The following is a 23,982-nucleotide window of genomic DNA, read 5'->3' as shown; positions in this document are numbered from 1 at the left end:
AGTGTGGAAGTTGTCAAATAAAGGAGTTTATCAGTATGCATATTGTCTTCCCTGGAAGTTCCATAGGAACCAACCAAAAACGTTTTGAGATCAATAGGAGCAGGAGTAGGCCATTCAGCCTGTCGAGCCTGCTCCACCATTCATTTAAATCATGGCTACCTCAATGCCTTTTTCCCGTGCTATCCCAGTATGAAGGAGGAAGAATATATTGTGATCATTATCAAACTCATTTTTTGAAAGAAATTCAAACTCTGCCTACAAAATCCTTGCCCATCATTCATTACTCTTATTCAGACTTGATACAGAGCTTTTTAAAAAAAAAACATGGGTTACATTATTTTCTTGCCCCTATTGTTCAAAGAAATAAGGAGTTCAGAACAAGCCTCTATATGCAACATTGCTGCATTAGAAATGGTGTGCCATGAATTTCTTGAAGGCGCTGACCCTGGGTGATCTCTTCCCCTTCCTTCCCCTTTGCCCTCCTGCAAGTGTTGTATTCCATTATCGTATTAATTTCTGCAAAGTGTAAAGAATGAAGAAGACCATATCAATCATAGTTAATTAAATTCTGTTACACCTTTGCTGTTAATTTTTAGATCTACTGATATTTGACCATCAAGTAGTAGTTTAAACTTGTTAATTTTCATTTAATATGGTTTTGAAAGATAATTGGTTAAAAGTTACTCTTAGTGGTTCATGAAGGAAGTTAAGGAAATGGAGTCCTGTTGTAATTTCTTCCCTCATACTATCCCTATCTTCAAGATCTTTTTTTTTCATGGAACAGTATGTAGAGTTGTGGAATATGATCTCCAGAACATTGGTAAAAATCTTGTGCTCCCACATCATTAAAACCAGGGACAGGCACCAACATGTTACACCCTGGACATTTGACAATTATTGACTCATCCATCAACATGGGGGCAATTAATCTGTGTATAAAGAGGCTAGCCAACCTAATGTCATCAAAACACAGTCCGATTTAAAACGCATTTCTCCCTATTTAGAGAGTACCTGGTGTTTTTGCTTGCACAAGTAGTCAATGTCTGATACAGTGATGTGGAGAATCCGGATAGATGTCCCTCTGTCAGGTGTGCTCTTGATCTCTTTCTCTCCCCTCTTGTGACCTCTGTCTCTCTCCCTCTCTGTGCCAATCCCTATCATCTCCTATGTGCATCTCTCACTCCTCTCTTTCGCCCCTCTCTGTGTTCATCTCTCTGCTCCTCCCCTCTCCGTGTTCATCTCTCTCCTCCTCCCCTCTCCGTGTTCATCTCTCTCCTCCTCCCCTCTCCGTGTTCATCTCTCTCCTCCTCCCCTCTGTGTCTATCTCTCCCTCCCCCCTCTCCTTCCTCTGTGTCCATCCATCTCCGCTCCCCCCTCGACATATTCAGTCATTGCCTATCTTGTTCTGATTGGCAAACAACGATGATGGCCTGCCATTACCTTATAAAACTGTGGAAAACTGAATTTCTATAGGTCTTGACATTTATCACTGACATGATTGGTTTGGTCTGTCCTCACTGGTGATATGTAGAGAATGGTTAAGCTGTGAGGACACCCTGAAGGTGAATAATTTACCTTTTTTACTAATGGTGAGAAATATAATTTATATAAAATCCCTACTTGTTCCGTAGTTTTACTTGCACATTTCTGTGCAGTAATGTTAGTAGCTCTGTGACACCATCAGACTTGGAAATTATTACTTCATGAACGTATTGCAAATTGGATGTTCAATTTAATAGCTTTGTTAATGTTTTTTTTCTTCGTAGGATTGGAACCAGCACAACAATAGTACAACACACAGACGGCTTTGTGACCTCCTTGTGGAAATGTATGGAGTATTTTGTTTGCTAATGAAGCTGTACAATATACTTTAACTAATTTAAGTGCATTAATCAACCACGTTATTGTTGCATTTGTTAATTGTGTATCAGTTGTCTGATTATATGCAGCTGGAGGGTGTTAATTGGGGTCTTACTTGAGCACTTATAAGCAGACACTTGCTGAGACTGGTGAAGGGTTAGAGTGAGGAGCTACATGCTTGTAATCCTTTTACTCTACAATAAATGTGAAACTGAGTAAAGATAGACTCCAGCATTATCCTTCCATAACAAACTTTCTGGAGTTTAACAGCATTGTGTGATTAGTAAATTATGTCAGTTATATCTGGTTTCTTATATGAATATAAAGTGTGGGTCTGTTGGAAAAAGTTAGTTGTAAACATTTTACATGATGGTTTGAGGCTTTATTCTAAAGTCATGATCCATTCTTCTGCATCTGGTTTGCCCTTCAATTGATGCATGTGATATGCTTAATTGTTTTGAAGTGTCATCTGTTCATATCTGATAAAATCTTTAATGAGTACTGTAAATAAAATGTATTGTGGGTTTTGTTTGATTTATAATGTCTTCATTTCCAGATATCCAGAATGGAACCCAGATGCCTACCCACCCCAAATGTAAGTGTTCACTCCATGCATACACAGGTGTTGTTCAGAATATGTGTTTTAGTCCTGCTACTCCGTTTTTCTTGGTAGTATTGGGGAGAGGTGTTTTCAACATGTGCTGGATCCTGGGACCCTTTAAGAGAAGTTCTACATTGTGACCCTTCCATCAATCTTTAAGATATAGCTGAATAAATTAATGCAATTTTGTTGGCCTCAAGAATACCTCTTTCCATTTTGTGATGAGAGAATTTCCCATGAAATATCTAAGACTCAACATCATTGGTGCATTGTCAATAAAAAGTGTGACAGGATGACATTTTGTGCAGGGCACTGTCACATTCTAATAGTGCAGTGTTGGCAGTGGCACACTTTCTAAGCATTAGAAACTGGGGCCGGGATTTTACCTTGGGCGGATGGGAGCTGGCCACTGACTGAAAAGTCAGTGGCAAACCTGCTTCTGCCTTGCCTGGGGATCTGTTCCGTATTTTATGTGTCCCCAGGGTTTAATTGTTGAGAGGTGGGACTTCCATCTGCTTGAGCCGGCTTGAATCAGCGGGCCGGCAGCTCTTAGTCCCAGCAGCGCCATTGGGAGTAGTCGCCACTGCAGCCCAGCCAACTGCAGAAGACATGGATAATAGGTCGGGCCCCAGCAAGGCAAGGGTGGTCAGTTGGGGGGGAAGGGAGGCGTTTTGGGGGTGATTGGGGTAGTGGCTGCAGGACGCCATCTTGCCACGCGTAAAATCCGCATGGAGGTGAGTGAAGACCCTTAAGTGACTACTTAAGGGCCTTGATTGGCCTGGGGCGGGCGGGCGGGCTGTTTTTCGCACCCCCCCCCCCCCCCCCCCGCCCTACGTAAAGGGCGGCAGAGGCGGCTGTGGGTCGGGAAAGCCTCCCGCTCTATTTTATGCCACCCCCCGCCACCATTCCACTCGTTGGGGTGGAGTAAAATTCCGCTACTGCAGCTTGGCTGTTTGTCGTTCCATGGTTCAATTGGGTTGTGAGATGTAAGTGCTGCATTATTTGTGTAACTTAGGTAATATTAGCCAAATCTTACACATTATATAATTGCTGATAGATAAATTACACTGGACAAACTTCCAAGGAATCTATAATGTTGGTTTGCTGTCTATCATTGTATCTAGCAGCGACCATTGCTGAGGAAAAGTCCCATGTGCTCTGTTGATGAAAGGAGAATGCAGTCTTTTATTTCTTGTAGTATAAACATGTGTCACCTTTGGCATGTTTCCGGCAGTTCCTGCAGCCATACTGGTGCCAAACGTCGTGTCCTGCACTCCTTTGGACCCCACCAGAAAGGCCGAGAGGGGGGTTTTGACGACTGGGCAATTCTCAACCTCCATAAATTTGCCCAGGCATGCGCCATGGAGAGGTCACTCCATAGTTGCCTCACAGCGACTAAAACAACACGGAAGGCAGCAGTTACGGGTTATAAGTCCAGATAAATTGGCGTAGAAACTGGGCGCCACGGGTTGCCTTTGTCGGTGGGAGAGGTCATTGCACCTCACTGGACAGCTACCGCCCGCCTCAAACCGGGCAGCCCCCGGTCAATAAGGTTCTGTCCCGCCACAGTCTGCCTGCTTCAATGGGTGCTTGGAGCTCAGGGTCATTGCCCGAAAGGTGGACTGATACACCGCACCAAACAACATGAAAAAAGGAAAGAAGGTACCAGCCCTTCGCTTTGCAAGCTGGAACGTCAGAACTATGTGTCCTGGCCTGTCGGAAGACCTTACACAAATCAACGATTCTCGGAAGACCGCCATCATTAACAACGAGCTCAGTAGATTCAATGTGGACATTGCAGCACTTCAGGAGACTCGCCTCCCCGCGAGTGGCTCTCTAGCAGAGCAAGACTACACCTTCTTCTGGCAGGGCAGGGATCCTGAAGAACCAAGACAGCATGGAGTGGGCTTCGCCATCAGAAACTCCTTGCTCAGCATGATAGAGCCTCCCTCAAATGGCTCGGAACGCATACTGTCCATCCGACTGCTCACCACCTCTGGTCCAGTACACCTACTCAGCATCTATGCTCCAACACTCTGCTCCGCACCTGAAGCTAAAGACCAGTTCTATGAACAACTCCATAACATCATTAGCAGCATCCCCAACACCGAACACCTATTCCTGCTGGGGGACTTTAATGCCAGGGTTGGGGCCGACCATGACTCATGGCCCTCCTGCCTTGGGCGCTATGGCGTTGGAAGGATGAATGAGAACGGGCAGAGACTGCTTGAGTTGTGTACCTATCATAACCTCTGCATCACCAACTCGTTCTTTCACACTAAACCCTGTCACCAGGTTTCATGGAGGCACCCAAGATCACGTCGTTGGCACCAGCTAGACCTCATTGTCACAAGGCGAGCCGCCTTAAACAGTATTCAAATCACACGCAGCTTCCACAGTGCGGACTGCGACACCGACCACTCCCTGGTGTGCAGCAAGGTTAGACTCAGACCAAAGAAGTTGCATCATTCCAAGCAGAAGGGCCATCCGCGCATCAACACGAGCAGAATTTCTCACCCACAGCTGTTACAAAAATTTCTAAATTCACTTGTAACAGCCCTTCAAAACACTCCCACAGGGGATGCTGAGACCAAGTGGGCCCACATCAGAGACGCCATCTATGAGTCAGCTTTGACCACCTACGGCAAAAGTGCGAAGAGAAATGCAGACTGGTTTCAATCTCATAATGAAGAGCTGGAACCTGTCATAGCCGCTAAGCGCATTGCACTTTTGAACTACAAGAAAGCCCCCAGCGATTTAACATCCGCAGCACTTAAAGCAGCCAGAAGTACTGCACAAAGAACAGCTAGGCGTTGCGCAAACGACTACTGGCAACACCTATGCAGTCATATTCAGCTGGCCTCAGACACCGGAAACATCAGAGGAATGTATGATGGCATGAAGAGAGCTCTTGGGCCAACCATCAAGATCACCCCCCTCAAATCTAAATCGGGGGACATAGTCACTGACCAACGCAAACAGATGGACCGCTGGGTTGAGCACTACCTAGAACTGTACTCCAGGGAGAATGCTGTCACTGAGACTGCCCTCAATGCAGCCCAGCCTCTACCAGTCATGGATGAGCTGGACATACAGCCAACCAAATCGGAACTCAGTGATGCCATTGATTCCCTAGCCAGCGGAAAAGCCCCTGGGAAGGACAGCATTACCCCTGAAATAATCAAGAGTGCCAAGCCTGCTATACTCTCAGCACTACATGAACTGCTATGCCTGTGCTGGGACGAGGGAGCAGTACCCCAGGACATGCGCGATGCCAACATCATCACCCTCTATAAAAACAAAGGTGACCGCGGTGACTGCAACAACTACCGTGGAATCTCCCTGCTCAGCATAGTGGGGAAAGTCTTTGCTCGAGTCGCTCTGAACAGGCTCCAGAAGCTGGCCGAGCGCGTCTACCCTGAGGCACAGTGTGGCTTTCGTGCAGAGAGATCGACTATTGACATGCTGTTCTCCCTTCGTCAGATACAGGAGAAATGCCGTGAACAACAGATGCCCCTCTACATTGCTTTCATTGATCTCACCAAAGCCTTTGACCTCGTCAGCAGACGTGGTCTCTTCAGACTACTAGAAAAGATCGGATGTCCACCAAAGCTACTAAGTATCATCACCTCATTCCATGACAATATGAAAGGCACAATTCAACATGGTGGCTCCTCATCAGAGCCCTTTCCTATCCTGAGTGGTGTGAAACAGGGCTGTGTTCTCGCACCCACACTTTTTGGGATTTTCTTCTCCCTGCTGCTTTCACATGCGTTCAAATCCTCTGAAGAAGGAATTTTCCTCCACACAAGATCAGGGGGCAGGTTGTTCAACCTTGCCCGTCTAAGAGCGAAGTCCAAAGTACGGAAAGTCCTCATCAGAGAACTCCTCTTTGCTGACGATGCTGCTTTAACATCTCACACTGAAGAATGCCTGCAGAGTCTCATCGACAGGTTTGCGTCTGCCTGCAATGAATTTGGCCTAACCATCAGCCTCAAGAAAACGAACATCATGGGGCAGGATGTCAGAAATGCTCCATCCATCAATATTGGCGACCACGCTCTGGAAGTGGTTCAAGAGTTCACCTACCTAGGCTCAACTATCACCAGTAACCTGTCTCTAGATGCAGAAATCAACAAGCGCATGGGTAAGGCTTCCACTGCTATGTCCAGACTGGCCAAGAGAGTGTGGGAAAATGGCGCACTGACACGGAACACAAAAGTCCGAGTGTATCAGGCCTGTGTCCTCAGTACCTTGCTCTACGGCAGCGAGGCCTGGACAACGTATGCCAGCCAAGAGCGACGTCTCAATTCATTCCATCTTCGCTGCCTTCGGAGAATACTTGGCATCAGGTGGCAGGACTATATCTCCAACACAGAAGTCCTTGAAGCGGCCAACACCCCCAGCTTATACACACTACTGAGTCAGCGGCGCTTGAGATGGCTTGGCCATGTGAGCCGCATGGAAGATGGCAGGATCCCCAAAGACACATTGTACAGCGAGCTCGCCACTGGTATCAGACCCACCGGCCGTCCATGTCTCCGTTATAAAGACGTCTGCAAACGCGACATGAAATCGTGTGACATTGATCACAAGTCGTGGGAGTCAGTTGCCAGCATTCGCCAGAGCTGGCGGGCAGCCATAAAGACAGGGCTAAATTGTGGCGAGTCGAAGAGACTTAGTAGTTGGCAGGAAAAAAGACAGAGGCGCAAGGGGAGAGCCAACTGTGCAACAGCCCCAACAAACAAATTTCTCTGCAGCACCTGTGGAAGAGCCTGTCACTCCAGAATTGGCCTTTATAGCCACTCCAGGCGCTGCTTCACAAACCACTGACCACCTCCAGGCGCGTATCCATTGTCTCTCGAGATAAGGAGGCCCAAAAGAAAAGAAAGAAAAAGAAGTATAAACTTAAGTTTGGAGAAAGTCCCTCAACTAGTAACATTTATAGAAGCAGTAAAATTCATCACAGTCTAATGGGTTGAAACTGTGGACCTAACATCAATGAACACATTTCTATTTTGCATTAAGAGCCTAACTCCTTGGCAGGGCAGAGCTCAACAGTAAAAATCAAGCTTACCAATAAAATTAAAGCTCCTTTTTGCATATGCACTCACGACTTCAAGGGTTAATATGTGATAGGTTGTTTCAGAGATGATGCATCTGCCACTTAAGCAGTTGTTGTGATCTGATGTGACTCGAGCTGGCCAGTAGCTGTAGACATTTAGTGTGAACTGCTTTTTTGTACAATGTGGTATACTTTGGAGGCTGATTGAATGAGAATGTTAGATTATTTACTGAAATAGGGTCTGTTACCTGCAGGAGTCGGTGTTTTTTTTGTATAACTTGTTAAATTTTGCACAGAAGGATTGAATTACTTACAGTTTATGATATAGTGCATTTTGTGCGTAATTGATCACGGGACAATTTTTTTAAAATTTGGAATTAAGTACACTTTGCCAAACAACACCAGTGAGTCCTTCATGGAACCGCTTTTAATTCCATTTCCTGAATTTTCTCGGAGTAGTTTTCTCAGCGCAGAGAAGGCCCTATATTTCCAGTATTGATTTTATTTTAAAATTTCACTGACTTCAATAATAGGCTTTTGACTCCATAATTCTTCCATGTTTAATGCCGTGCCTGAAATCAGTAAGCTGCTCGTGTTTTTTTCCTGCACGAGAGAAAGGACTGTGATGACAGCTGAATTATTTTATGATACCTTCCTAAACCATCCTTTTTGAATGAGCCACTGTCATGCTACACCTCATTGTTTAAATGTAATCAATTACAAAGCTCAGAAATCTTCTGCCTATAAGCAGCAAATTTACAGGCATTTTTTTATTATAGCTAATTATTTTGCATCAGAATTTATGTTACGAAAGTAGTTTACTTGATGATTCTTTGTTTCTGATTTGTGTGTATGTATGAATTCTGCTTAAAGTTTATTCATTGCTTCTAGGGCCGATCCACTGGTTTTACAGTCAACAAACCTGGCTCCAGGTATTCTGGGTCCCCCACCATCTGGATCCTTTCTTGCATCCAACAGAGGGCTGGGAGGAATGGAATCCCATGGAGGTAATGGTCATCAACTGTCTTATTGCATTTTAAAGCTGCAGGAGAGAATGTAATTTTCAGCATCATGCTCAGAGCAGAAAACCAGCATCCTTTGCTGTTTATAAGCAATTCATCTCTGGCTTGAATCTTTGTTCAAACCAGAAGACTTATGATGAGATGAAACAATGCACCAAATTTAAGTTTCTATCTGCAAACTTGAATGTAACTATTGTAAAAAGCAGGTTAGAAGTACAGTCCCTACCATTCAAAACATCCTCGTTTAAAATGGCAGTTGCTTATATTGGACAAAAAGCAACAACCATTTTCCATTTGCATTGTCAATTTCACAGTTGCCAGTAATCGTATCCTAAACAATCCATTTACATTAGCCAATTACCTTAAATCTGTGTCCTCTGGTTATTGACCCCCTCAAACAATCCAGGTAGTTTATCTTTATTTACTCAATCTAAACCTTCATGAAAGCACCTCTATCAAATCTCCTCTTAGCCTTCTCTGCTTTTAGCTTCTCCAGTCTATCTACGTTACTGTAATCCCTCATCCCTGGAACCGTTCCAGTAAATCTCTGCTGTTGCCTGTACAATGACTTAACATCTGAAGTCCATACTTTTAGGAATCTCTCCTCATTAAGCTGGAGAGCATTTGTAATGCAGAATCTGCTAAAGCAATTGGATTATGGGTGTCGACATCAGCTGAGGAGCTTGGTGCCAGAGACAAAGACCATACCTCTGAGCTGCACACAGTAGATAGACCATCTATCCCACACAATTGCACAAGGCAGGTCAAGGGTCTAGTTGAACAATAATGTCTATTACACGTTTAGTCCCTTTTGAAAACCAGGACCCAGATTACTCAGATCTAGGACATATGGATGAATATTAACTCCGTCACAACTAAGATAAGGTTGTGTTGCATGAGCATAGATGAGAAAGTTGTAATTTGCAGAGAGTAATATCTTTGCTATTTCTGTAAACCATATTGCTTGCAGAAGTAGGGGAACAGCAAGACGGATATATTCCCTCTCTGTTTTTTCCAAATCACACAATGCATCAACCCCTATGCTTGTTCAGTCTGGCTAAAATATAATGATTGCATATATTTAAATATATAAAGAAAGGGAGACCCAAAATCTCATTGCAATCCTTCAATTCTATGGATGCCCTATTTACCCCTCCGGGAGTGTAGAAGCAACTGACTATATCTATCCAAACATTTTGCTCTTTACAACTAAACGAGTAACATGTCATACTTGACACAAAGGAGGATGGTTGTGTTTGTTAGAGACAAATCATCTCAGCACAGGGCATCACTGCAAGATTTCTTTAGGGCACTGTTATAGACTCCGTTATCTCCAGTTCCTTCATCAATGACCTTCCCTTGATCAGAATGCCAGAAGTGGGGGTGTTCGCTGATAATCGCGCATTGTTCAGCTCCATTTGCAATTTCTTAGATCATGAAGAGTCCATTCCCGCATGCTGAAAAATCCAGACAACATCCAGGCTTAGGCTGATGAATAACAAGTAACATTTGCGTCACATAAGTGCCAGGCAGTGGCCGCCTTCAACAAAAGGGAGCTTAATGTCTCCCCATGACATTCAGTGACATTGCCATTGCTGATTTCCAAACCATCATTATCCTAGGAGGTCACCATTGACTAGAAACATAACTGGACCAGCTACGTAAATGAGAGATTACTAGTACAGGTCAGAGGTTGAGTATTCTGTGCCAAGTGGCTCACCACCTGACTCTCCAAAGCCTGCCCTCGAAGTACAGGGGACAAGTCAGAAACGTGATGGAATATTCTCCACTTGCCTGGATAAATGCAACTGCAACCAAAGTGAATATGCTTGACGTTATCCAAGACGAGCAGTCTGATTGATCGACATCCCATCCAATAACCTCGACATCCACTTCTTTCACCACCAGCAAACTATGGTTACCGTTTGTACTATTCATAGGATACATTGCAGCAAGCTCCCAAGGCTACTTTATCAGCACATCCCAAACCCGTGACGTCCACTACCTGGAAGGCAGCAGGAGCATGGGAACACCATCGCCACCAAGATCCCCCTCCCCTTGGGCGGCACAGTAGCGCAGTGGTTAGCACCGCAGCCTCACAGCTCCAGCGACCCGGGTTCAATTCTGGGTTTGCAAGTTCTCCCTGAAACCGCGTGGGTTTTCGCCGGGTGCTCTGGTTTCCTCCCACAGCCAAAGACTTGCAGGTTGATAGGTAAATTGGCCATTATAAATTGCCCCTAGTATAGGTAGGTGGTAGGGGAATATAGGGACAGGTGGGGATGTGGTAGGAATATGGAATTAGTGTAGGATTAGTATAAATGGGTGGTTGATGGTCGGCACAGACTCGGTGGGCCGAAGGGCCTGTTTCAGTGCTGTATCTCTAAATAAATAAAATAAAATAAATAAGTCAGACACCATCCTGACTTGGACGTCTGTTGCTGTTTCTTCTTTGTCGCTGGATCTAAAACCAGGAGCTCCTTAACTAAACAGCATTGTGGACATACCTTCATTACATGGACTGCAGTGGTTTAAGAAGGCAGTTCACCATCTTCTCAAGGAAAACCAAGGATGGGCAATAAATACTGGCCTTGCCAATGATGCCCATCTCTTGAAAAATAATTTTTAAATAAGTTGTCTAATACAGAGGAGTTCTAGTGCTCTTCTATATTTATTGGAACTTAGCAGTTCTGGGTCATGACTTTAAAAAAAGCTATAACTATTAGGGTATAAGGTAGACTGAACAAGGATAGCAACTACTGAAAGAATCAAAATTGATTTGGAGGATTCTTTATGCTGTCTGAAATGTATTAACAGAGATTGAACATGACATATGAAGACTTTGAACTCCTTCATTCTGACACATTCAAGATGGTCATCTTTCCCCATCATTCATGTATTAGAGCTGGAAGGCTGACACATGTATGCTTCCATACAGGAAATTGACTAATCTCTCAAAAATGAAGTTCAATATAAATAGGTGCACTGTCAGTACAAAGTATTACTGCTTGGTTTGATACTGGTAAGGGGGTTGGTAATTACTTTTGAGGTAGTACATGCATACCTATATATGGCCAGCTGGTTGTGCAAACAATCCCATGCAGGGTTGGCAGACACATTAGACCAACAGATTATAATAGCATGGCTAAAGACCTTTTGTTCTTAGTGATTGCTTCTGTAATGAATGATTTATCGTCTTGCCTCTACCAGATAGGTTTCTGACTATTCAGGTGGAATTTTTCATGGTTCAGATGGCATTCAGTAAATAAGTACTGCACCCCTTGGCAATTTAGGCCTTATGTAACAACAGTCTTCAAAGTTATTCATGAAGCCTTTGCGGGTGAACTTGTTTATTCATTTTCCATTGTTTTGGAAGTCGGGATGTTTGAAATCCTAAAGTAATAATCAGCCCCAGGTCTGACATTGAACATGAGGAATGGTTCCTTTACCAACTGGCACCTTAAAGATTAACAGATAGAGTGAAAGTGTGGAGGGAGAAAATCTCCAGTTATGATCCAACCTCAGGCTTAAGTGGCAAGTCGCAAGGATGACGTGGTAGATGTATCTGTATTGGCCAGTCTGACCTGCAACAAAGAGAGTTGAGGGTAACTTGCTCAGTAGTGTCCTGTCCAGATTCGTACTACCGAATGTTTCAAGCATTGACTTCCCCATTATTTTCCTGGTGCAGAACAAATTTGTGTGAGTCTCCTGAAAAGAGGTCAAAACAGGCTGACTGAAGCATAGAACCATAGAAAAGTTACAGCACAGAAAGAGGCCATTCAGCCCATCGTGTCTGCGCCTGCTGAAAAAACTAGCTGCCCAACCTAATCCCACCTTCCAGCACCTGATCCGTAGCCTTGCAGGTTACAGCACTTCTGGTGCAGGTCCAGGTACCTTTTAAATGAGTTGAGGGTTTCTGCTTCCACCATAGATTTGGGCAGTGAATGCCAGACACCCACCACCCTCTGGGTGAGTAAGTTTTTCCTCATGTCCCCTCCTAATCCTTCTGCCAGTCACCTTAAATCTGTGCCCCTTGGTAATTGACTCTCCGCTAGGGGACACGGGTCCTTCCTCTATCTTGGTTCCTCATAATTTTTTTTTATTCTTCATGGGAATGTGGGTGTCATTGGCTAGGCCAACATTTGTTACCCATCCCTAATTGCCCTTGAACTGAGTGGCTTGGTAGACCATTTCAGAGGGCATTTAAGAGTCAGGCACATTGCTGTGGGTCTGGAGTCACGTGTAAGCCAGACCAGGTAAGGACAGCAGATTTCCTTCACTAAAGGACATTAGTGAACCAGATGGCTTTTTACAACAATCGACAACGGTTAATGGTCACCATTACACCAGCTTTTAATTCCAGATTTACTAATTAAATTCAGATTTCACCATCTGCCATGGTGGGATTTGAACCTATGTCCCCGGAACATGAACCTGGGCCTCTGGATTACTAGCCCAGTGACATTCCCACTACGCCACTGCTTCCCCACCTCAATTAAGTCACCCCTCAGCCGCCTCTGTTCTAAGGAAAGCAACCCAAGCCAATCCAATATTTCCTCATAGCTGCAACTTTCAAGCCCTGACAACATTCTTGTAAATCTCCTCTGTGCTCTCTCCAGAGCAATTATGTCCTTCCTGTAATGTGACCAGAACTGTACGCAGTACTGCAGCTGTGGCCGAACCAGCGTTTTATGCAGTTCCAGCATTACATCCCTACTTTTGTATTCTATACCTCGGCCAATAAAGGAAAGCATTCCATATGCCTTCATCATTTTATCTACCTGTCCTGCCACCTTCAGGGACCTGTGGACATGCACTCCAAGGTCTCTCACTTCCTCTACCCCTCTCAATATCCTCCTGTTTATTGTGTATTCTCTTGCTTTGTTTGCCCCACCCCCTGCCCCCCTCCAAATGCATTACCCACACTTCTCTGGATTGAATTCCATTTGCCACTTTTCTGCCCACTCAACCAAACCATTGATCTCATTCCGGAGTCCACATCGATCCTCTTCACTATCAACTACACAGCCAATTTTTGTGTCATCTGCAGATTTCCTAATCATGCCTCCCACATTAAGTCCAAATCATTAATATATACCACAAACAGCAAGGGAGCCAATACTGAGCCCTGTGGAATGCCATTGGAAACCACCTTCCATTCGCAAAAGCCTTCCCTTAACAAATCCATGCTGACTATCCCTGATTAATCCATGCCTTTCTAAGTGAAGTTTATCCTAACTCTCAGAATTGATTCTAGTAATTTGCCCACCTCCAAGGTCAGACTGACTGGCCTATAATTATTTGATCTATCCCTCGCACCCTTTTTAAACAATGGTACAACGTTTGCAGACCTCCAATCCTCTGGTACCTCGCCTGTATCTAGTGAGGATTTGAAGATGAGCCTCAGAGCGTCCGCTATTTCCTCCCTGGCTTCCTTTAACAGCCTGAGATACAATCCATCCAGCCGTGGTGATTTATCCACTTGCAAGGATGTCAGACCCTCAAGTACTGCTACTCTCATTATGCTTATTGTATCTAATATTTCACACTCCTCCTCTTCAACTACAATGTCAGCATCATCCCTCTCCTTTGTGAAGCAGAGACAAAGTACTCATTAAGAACACTGCCCACATCTTCTCTATCCACGCCTAAGTTACCTTATACATCTCTGATAGATCCTACACTTTCCTTTGTTATCCTTTTGTTAATGTACTGATAAAACATCTTTGGGTTTTCCTTGATTTTACCTGCCAATATTTTTTCATGTCCTCCCTTTGCTTTCCTAATTTCCTTTTTTACTTCACCTCTGCACTTTCTATACTCCTAGGCTTTCTAAAGTATTAAGTTTTTTGACTGTCAATAAGCTTGCTTTCTTCTGCTTTATCTTGCCCTGTACGCTTCTAGATAACCAGGGGCTTTAGATTTGGCAGTACCATCCTTTTTCTTTGTGGGGACATGTCTACACTGCCCTTGGAATCTCGCTTTTGAATGCCTTCCACTGGTTTGCCACTGATTTTCCTTTAAATAGTTGTATCCAGTCCACTTTCACCAGATCACCTCTCAGCTTTGTAAAATTTGCCTTCCCCAAATTAGAACTTTTACTCCTGTTCTATCCATGTCCTTTTCCATAATAATGCTAAATCTAACTGTATTATGGTCACCCGCTGCTACTTCATCCACTTGCCCAGCCTCATTTCCTAAGACTAAATCTAGAATTGCGCCCCCTCTTGTTGGGCTTGTTATGTGCTGGCTAAAAAGTTCTCTTGAATGCAGTTTTAAGAATTTTGTGGCCTGTTAACTTCACACATTTTGTATTCCAGTTGATATTAGGTTAGTTGAAATCCCCAATTATTATTGCCCTATTATTTTTGCACTCAGAAATTTTCCGACATATTTGTTCTATCTCCCTCTCACTATTTGGGGGTCTATAGTACTCTGCTAGTAGTGTGGCTACCCCTCTTTTATTTCTGAGCTCAACCCATATGGCCTCATTTGATGATTTATTTGGCATATCATCCTTCCACGCACATGTAATTGATTCTTTAACCAATAATGCTATCACCTTTTTTTATCCCTCTCTCTATCCCGCCTGAAAACACTATATCCAGGGATGTTGAGCTGTCATTTTTGACCCTCTTTAAGCCAAGTTTCAGTAATTGCAATGATATCATGCTGCCATGTGTCTGTCTGTGCCCTCAGCACATCTGCTTTATTTGCTATACTCCTTGCATTTAAATAAATACCGTTTAACACTGCCAAATTGCTGTGCTGCACACTTTTTAACCTTTGCTTCTTCTGTCGTTCAAAGTCCTTTGCGAATTTTCTGCCTCCTGTTCCCTGCCTTGAATTTGTCCTATCTGAAACTGCCCTTAGGTTCCCAACACCCTGCCAGTCTAGTTTAAACCATCCCCAACAGCATTAGCAAGCCTTTTTTTTATTCATTCTTGTGATGTCGGCGTTGCTGGCTTGGTACGCATTTATTGGCCATCCCTAATTGTCCTTGAGAAGGTGGTGGTGAGCTGCCTTCTTGAACCCCTGCAGTCCATGTGGGGTAGGTACACCTACAGTGCTATTAGGAAGGGAGTTCCAGTATTTTGACACAGCGACAGTGAAGGAATGGCGATATAGTTCCAAGATCCTGCAAGGATATTCGTCCCGGGCCTGTTCAGGTGTAGACCTTCTGGCTTGTACAGGTCCCACCTTCCCCAGAACCAGTCCCAATGCCCCAGAAATCTGAAGCCCTCCCTCCTGCACTATCTGTCCAGCCACACATTCATCTGGTGTAGTCTGTTATTTCTGTACTCACTAGCACGTGGCCTTGGGAGTAATCTGGAGATTACTACCTTTGAGGTCTTGCTTGCTAATCTCTTTCGTAACTCCCTAAACTCAGCCTCCAGGACCTCATCCCTTTTTCTACCTATATCATTGGTACCATTGTGGACCATGACCTCTGGCTGTGCACCCTTGCCCTCCAGAATGCTTTGTAGCTGCTCAGCAATATCTATGACCCTTGCACCAGGGAGGCAACATAACATCCTGGAATCACAGGAAGCACAGAAATGCCTGTATGTTCCCCTAACTATAGAATCCCCTACCACTATTGCTCTCCTGTGTTTTTTCTTCCCTCCCTGCACAGCTGAGCCACCCATGGTGCTGTGGGCATGACTCTCGCTGCACTTTCCAGAGGAACCCTCTCTCCCATCGGTACTGAATGCCGGTTAGAAAGTGGGATGTCCTCCGGGGACTCCTGCACTACCTGCCTTGTCATCTTTGTCTGTCTGGCAGCCACCCAGTTCCTCTCTGCCTGCGCTCTGTTAAGCTGTCGGGTGACCACCCCCGAAACCTGCTATCCACATATCTCATCCTCGTGAATGCACCTCATTGACTCCAGCTGCTCCTCGAGTTGCAGGATTTGGCATGTGAGTTTTTGCATTTGGTGGCACTTTCTGCATATGCAGTTGTCCAGGACACGGGCAGGGTCCTGGAGTCCCCACATGGCACAAGATGTGGATTCGACAGGTGTGAGCAGCCCTGCCATGCCTCGAATTATTTATTTACGGCACTAAAATTGGAAGTCAAATAAACACAAAATGGTTATAAATAAAATGAACAAACGGGTAACCACCTACCGAGTGCTGGTATTTCAGCTTCTACTTAGTAGATAGATTTAAATGTTAAGGGAAAAAATAAATATCAGCAGGAAAAAGAAAATAAAGTAATAAAATACCCACAAGATACTCAACGACTAGCTCCCTGTTCCCCTGCTGTGTTCTCTCCTGTTGCGCTGTTTGTAGCTCCGAAGTCTCACCCAGCCAATCACCTACCTGTTTTCCTGTGATGTCCACTTACCAAAACTAATCTGCCTTACCACTATTAATATACTTGACTAATACTAAATGCATAATAAACTTAACATGCAGTACTCCAGACTCGTGTAATTTCTTAATGAGCACTATAGGTTAATTTTGTTCACAAGCAGTTACTCCAGCGTTGAGGGTTACACCTGATTTGCAGAATTGTCCCATGTTGATCCTCCTCTTGATTATGTTTGGGGAGTTCCCTTGGTAACTGTTGCAACAAAGGGTTGTTAGTCCATTGACAATAACCTCCACACAGATTCAGGCCTGAGTGGTTTTTAACATGCAAGGTTTACTATACATTGACTAATAGTTCTGGTTTTATATAACTATTCTACAGTTTTATGTTAAGTGGTAAGCAGTTAATACCCATTGATTAGACTTGTAATCTTTCATGGATAGCTTCCAGTTGCTCCAAGAGTGCTCTACCCTTTAAGAAAAATGTGTCCCATTCTTGTACTATTTGGCTACCTTGGGCTGCAACTACGTAGGACATGTGCATAGGTACACGTTTACTGAGGCCACGTATTTAGTTGTTTACTCAGCTTCTAATCTTTTGATCGTCATCTTTGTTCTACAGGCTTTGTTTTTAGTCCTTTAAATGAGTAAGCCAAGTGGCTTTGCAGGCTTTTTCATACATGATATCTGAGCAACTACCCCTTTATCTAGGCATGGCCTGTCTCTTGACCTGGGTTTACTTTGTTTAATAATGCTCCTGTGAAGAGCACTGAGATGTTTTAGTACAGCAATTGCGATATATAAATATAAGTTATTGTTGAGAACAGTAAAACTATTAAACCCCATTTCTGTATAAAGGAGCAAAGGTCAATTGAGCCAAATGACTTAGGAATTGCCTTCCTCCTTTCCCATACCCAGAGACTGAGAACAGTAATGATTAGCTTCAGTTGATGTGAAAACTCACATTTAGTTCAGAGAAGTCCAATAGTGATTATCTCAAATTAGCAGAGTGCACTGGCAAAACAGCATACTGTTTTTGAATCTGATCACAATGCCGAGCACCTTTACTAAACATCTATCTGTACTGCAGCCTTTCTGTGACTCAGCAACTTGAGCAACTGATAAGGTTACCCTCAAAAATAGAGGGAGAACTCTGATTCTTTGAAGTGTTTTACAGAAAATCTTCATAGGAGATGGGGTTGGGGAGGTGGATGTCATAGTTAGCAGAATCCTTAGTTCCAGCCAAAAAGGCAAGGCTACTGCTCTGAAGTGTAAGGAAATGCCCTGTGAATCAGCCAGATTGATTGATTGTCCATAATTTTCAAGCTGTCTACATTGTGCCACAATGTTTGAAAATTTCATTTGGAAAGAGAAAATAAAAGAGATGAAAGGAAAATTGAGAGGAAAATAAAGAAGCAAAAATGTGATTTTTTTTGTAGTGATGTTGCTTAATTGTTTGTTTTAGCATCAAGTCGAAAAGGTCCTATGGATAATCAAGGAAACAACATTCAGAGACTAAAGAAACCACTCAAAATGGTTAGTGTTTCATACTCCTGCAAGTTTCTTATATAAAAGTTACTAATTTACCATGGATAAAATTTAGTTTTGGAGAAGGCTTAACTAATCATTTGATAGATTAGCAGAATAGCTGTATTTTCAGTATCTTTAGCTGATCTGTATAGTGGGGGGTGTTGGTGATGGTTATGATCAAGAGACTGGGTTGTGAATGAATATCTGTGGTTATCCACATGGTAAGCTCCTGACCTTGAATTATATCTGCGGCGGAAGCGTTGAGCAGATGTCTGGGATGAAGAAAGATCAGATGGTGAGTCACTAAGCTACTCTTTTGTACCTAGTTGTGCATATTTATAGAACAGGATTGACAGTGATCTGACACAGCTTTCTCGTGCTCTATCTCCTCCAAAGAATATTGCATGCTGTATGAGGGAACTTAAGGAACGATGGGGTAGCAATTAGCGTTGCTTCACAAAATAAGTTGTGTTTACATCAAAGAATACTCCTTTACCATCATTATTTTGCAGGGAGTACTCTTCCATACTTTGTGAAAAAGATGTAAATTATGACTGGACTTGTCAGGGTCAATGTCTATTTTGTATAAGTTGATCTGTATGTATACCTAGGTAACTGCTATAAATATTGGTATGCCTGATGCTCAGCTTGTTGGTATATGTATAGGTTTTCTCTGCATATTTTCAAACCCATTGAGGCCAAGGTTATAAAAACAGAAACTGTTGGAAGTACTCGGGTCTGACAGCATCTGTGAAGAGAGAAACAGAGTTGATGATTTTGGTCCATGGCCTTTCATCAGAAGGTGTTCTGATGAAAGGTCACAGACCTGTAACATTAACTCTGTTTCTCTCTCCACAGATGCTGCCAGACCTGCTGAGTATTTCCAGCGCTTTCTGTTTTTATTTCAGATTTCCAGCACCCACAGTCTTTTTTTCTTTTGTATTAGAGGTCATGGTTATATTTGCTTAAGGATTCTATTATTTTACCTATCTTTTCTGCACAACATGAGGGAGCCAGTACTTTTAACTGATGAGTTGTATATGAAGGTGTATTGTCAGGGTTTTGGAGAAGGAAAGACAATGTAACAAGAAATTATTTCATTTTTCAAGAAGGAAGGATTTTAAAAATATTATGCATAAAAATTTGAACAGCAGCAAAATGAGCTTTTAAGTAAGAATCCTTCCTGTATTAAATGTCCTATCATATTAAATAGATCCAAATTTTAAGATTAGCTGTGGAAACTAGGAGTGAGTTCAGATTTTAGTTAAGTTTTTAGTTCAGTATTGGATTCAAAGAGCACAAAGTGGAGAAAATGTAAGTACAGTTATGACATTCTGTCCTTTTTAATTAAAAATTTGCTTTCTGTTTGTCGGTGATGTGTCAGGCGATACCTTTACTGTAATATTGCCCAGGTGGCATTGTGTGCCTGAGCAGTATGTTGCATCTGTGGTGAGCGTGGGGTTGGGTGATGAGGAGCAATAATTGTCACTGCCTGACCTAGGCTAAAAATTGTACCTCGGGAGTTCTGAGCACACCCTTGCAACTAGAGAGCATTGTCTGATCTGGTCAATACACTGCATCTGGAACAGTGTATAAACTTCATATTACATGGCACTCGAGCTTAATTAGATACCTTTTGCTGCGAATCTTTTTCTCCTTTCTTAGAATGTGAATGATGAGCCTGGGCGAGTAGTTCACATTAGTGAGTTGCAGCGAGGTAGATGCACGAATCGTGACCTAATCAAACTGGCTGAACCTTTTGGGAAGGTTACTAACTACTTGTTGATAAAGTCAAAGGGTGAGGTAAGCGCAAGCCATGGCTAGACTGTCATTCCTTTGCATTGTGTTCAAACATGGGGAAATTTAATAATCATTCCAGATTTCTGCATGTATTATAAGTTAGTGTCACAATGGCAGTCCCAAAGGACAGATTCCCTTTAAGAAAGTTTGATAGTTATGACACAAGAACTTAACATGTTAATGATGAGGAAAGGCTCTTTAGCCAGCTCACCCAGCCTACCATTTAACCTCCCTCTGACTTCACCTTAGCTGTAATTTTTGTCCTGTTATTCTACTGGGCAGCGTAACCTTGATTTGTTGTTTGTTTCCACCTTATCCAAACATTTAATACTTTACAAACTTCAGAGAACTTTTGTCAGTCTTTCTAGAAGTTAAGCTACTCTAATCTTCCGTCATAGTTTAGTCCCATTGCATTTGGGATCATTCTTTCTCTTTATTGCCCCCTCACCAATATTTGTGTGCTCCTTTTGAAGAATAGCAACCAAACTTATGAAGTGCTTAGAAGTTTGACCTGACCAATGAACGCTAAAAAGCTCAGCATGACCTCTAAACTTTTCAGTACTGTTCTAATGGGTATACCAACAGTAGAGTCGTAGAGTCCATAGAGTTATACAGCACAGAAATAGGCCCTTCGGCCCACCTTCTCTGCGCCGGCCATCAAGCCTATCTATTCTAATCCCATTTTCCAGCACTTGGCTCGTAGCCTTGTGTGCTGTGGCGTTTCAGGTGCTCATTTGAATACTACTACAATGTTGTGAGCGTTCCTGCCTCTAGGCAGTGTGTTCGAGATTCCCACCACCCTTTGGGTGAAAATATTTTTCTTCAAATCCCCTCTAAACCTCCTGCCCCTTAGCTTAAATCTATGCCCCCTAGTTATTGACACCTCCGCTAAAGGAAAAAGTTCCTTCCTATCTACCTTATCTATGCCCCTCATAATTTTGTATACCTCAATCAGGTCCCCCCTCAGCCTTCCCTGCTCGGAGGAAAACAACCCTAGCCTGTTCAGTCTCTCTTCATAGCTGTAATGCTCCAGTCCAGGAAACATCCTGGTGAATCTCCCCTGTACCCTCTCCAGTGCAATCAACTCCTTCCTATAGTGTAATAAAAACAAGAAATGCTGGAACCACTCAGCAGGTCTGGCAGCATCTGTGGAAAGAGAAGCAGAGTTAACGTTTCGGGTCAGTGACCCTTCTTCGGAACTCTTTCTTCCTATAGTGTGGCGACCAGAACTATACACAGTACTCTGGCTGTCGCCTAACTAGCGTTTTATACAGCTCCATCATAACTTCCCTGCTCTTATATTCTGTGCCTCGGCTAATAAAGGCAAGTGTCCCATTTGCCTTCCTAACCACCTTATCTATGTCTGCTGCTGTCTTCAGTGGTCTATGGACAAGTACACCAAGGTCCCTCTGTACTTCCTATATTCCTACTATCCATTGTATATTCCCTTGCCTTGTTAGTCCTCCCGAAATGCATTACTTCACACATCTCAGGATTAAATTCCATTTGCTACTGCTCTGCCCATCTTACCAGCCCATCTATATCATCCTGTAATCTAAGGCTTTCCTCCTCACTATTTACGACACCGCCAATTTTTGTGTCATCTGCGAACTTCCAGATCGTACCTCCTATATTCACATCTAAATGATTAATGTACACTACAAACATCAAGGGTCCCAGCACTGATCCCTGCGGTACACCACTGGTCACAGGCTTCAAATCGCAAAAACAACCCTCAACCATCACCCTCTGCCACTAAGCCACTTTTGGATCCAATTTGCCAAATTGCCTTGGATCCCATGGGCTCTTACCACCTTCATCAATCTCCTATGCGGGACCTTATCACAAGCCTTACTGAAGTCCACGTAGACTACATCAACTGCTTTACCCTCATCTACACATCTAGTCACCTCCTTGCATAATTCTATGAAATATATTAGACATTGCCTTCCCCCTGACAAGGCCATGCTGACTATCCTTGATTAATCCTTGCCTCTCCAAGTGGAGCTTAATCCTGTCCCTCAGAATTTTTTTCCAATAGTTTACCTACCACTGATGTTAGACTCACCGGCCTGTAATTACCTGGTTTATCCCTCTTACCCTTCTTGAATAACGGTACCACATTCACTGTCCTCCAGTCGTCTGGCACTTCTCCTGTGGCCAGAGAGGATTTGAAAATTTGTGTCAGAGCCCCTGCTATCTCCTCACTTGCTTCACGTAACAGCCTGGGATACATCTCATCTGGGCCTGGGGATTTATCCACTTCTAAGCCTGCTAAAACAGCTAATACCTCCTCCCTTTCAATGTTAATTGTTGAAGTATATCACAATCCCCCTCCCTGATCTCTGCACCTACGTCGTCCTTCTCCATAGCGAACACAGATAAAAAGTAATCATTTAAAACCTCACCTACGTCCTCTGGCTCCACACACAGATTGCCACTTTGGTCCTTAATGGGCCCTACTCTTTCCCTGGTTATCCTCTTGCCCTTAATATACGTTTGCTTTTTTAAAATTGTTTTTCTGCATTGTTTCAATATTAGAATTGATGGTCTGATATCAGTCTCATACCTTTGAAAGTCTCCCTGTGCTAATTCCATTCCTTCATAATGTATTTGTGTTGCTCATTCCCCCCACCCCCACCACTGTACAATACTTTGCCTGCTATTAGGTTTGAATATCTATATTTGGAGCTGGTCATACAAAAGAAATTAGAGGATGATTGTGAAAATCGCTTTGCATTTAACATTTGTATTTTTAATTACAGGGATTTGTGGAATTAGCCTATCCTGAAGCAGCTCAAGCCATGGTGAAGTTTTACCAGATGAAACCTACCTTAGTTGACGGCAATGTCATCAGAGCAGAACAGTCCCAGAAATATAAAAAGTTGACTATAAAGGTATTTTCTTTACAGCTTCATCCATATTTATACAGGTTTGCTTTCCTGTAAGTACAGTTTTATTTGATGGATATATTCAGAACCTCAAATAATAAATATAGATACGCAGGAATCTATTCAATTTTCATGTAGGAAAGAGTGAGAGTTAATGGCATTTCGTCTGGGTTATTTAAAAAGTCAATTCGAACTTTTGAGTACTAGGTCTAATTTAAATAAGCAAGACTCATATTTTCTAATATTTTGGGTCTAAATGTGTTATTTTAATATATCTATCTGAAGCTTAATTGGCGATATGATTTTTACTTTTCTGCATATCATGTAGGGCCTCATTATCTTTCAGAGTTATGCAATTGCAATACCAGACACTGCTCCAAAGTCCTGAAAACTGTCTTGTGATTGCATTGTAATTTTCATTAATTAATCCTAATAGTTGCCTTTGTATCGATGCAAAACCTCAGGTAGCAGTATTGGGCAGACTGTGTACAGTTGACTTTGTCCAATGTTATAATCTACATAATATTGTACTGGTGGCCACTCTTGCCTATGCTTGGTTTTCCTTTTACACATTGGAGGTTGCATATTACTATAGTTACGTAATGTTACAATTCATCTAATGTTATGCAAATTTGCAGTACTGGTTAACACAAAATCTAATAATAAACTGTATTTACAAATACATTAATCACTAAAAGTAGTAATGTAGTTAAGGAATCCAAAAAAAGTGCTTGAATTTATTTCTAAAGACAAAAAAGATGAAAAGTGGGGAAGTTATACCAAACTTGTATTGTATCAAGGTTAGACTACACTTGAAGTGCTGTGTAGTTCTGGTTGCCATATTATAAAAGTAATATAGAGGCATTGGAGAGGATGCCAAATAGAATTGCAAGGATCATAC

At 42.9% G+C, this 23,982-nt stretch overlaps 1 protein-coding gene across 4 annotated transcripts in view; it reads left to right on the top strand.

Annotated features, from left to right (window-relative positions):
- The window catches only part of LOC137375809 (matrin-3-like), a 104,535-nt gene that overhangs the window by 51,130 nt on the left and 29,423 nt on the right, over positions 1 to 23,982 (top strand). For 3 of the 4 annotated variants that reach the window (XM_068043295.1, XM_068043293.1, XM_068043294.1), the window contains exons 3-8: positions 1,767 to 1,828; positions 2,417 to 2,455; positions 8,418 to 8,533; positions 18,326 to 18,396; positions 20,056 to 20,193; positions 22,956 to 23,087. In XM_068043295.1, coding sequence (XP_067899396.1) covers positions 1,767 to 1,828; positions 2,417 to 2,455; positions 8,418 to 8,533; positions 18,326 to 18,396; positions 20,056 to 20,193; positions 22,956 to 23,087 — 558 coding nt within the window. The remainder of the gene's footprint in view (positions 1 to 1,766; positions 1,829 to 2,416; positions 2,456 to 8,417; positions 8,534 to 18,325; positions 18,397 to 20,055; positions 20,194 to 22,955; positions 23,088 to 23,982) is intronic. The other variant, XM_068043296.1, reaches the window with a different exon arrangement.

Source organism: Heterodontus francisci, chromosome 12 (genome assembly GCF_036365525.1).
Source record: "Heterodontus francisci isolate sHetFra1 chromosome 12, sHetFra1.hap1, whole genome shotgun sequence".
Lineage (NCBI taxonomy): Eukaryota > Metazoa > Chordata > Chondrichthyes > Heterodontiformes > Heterodontidae > Heterodontus > Heterodontus francisci.
This window is presented reverse-complemented; position numbering and strand designations above follow the sequence as displayed.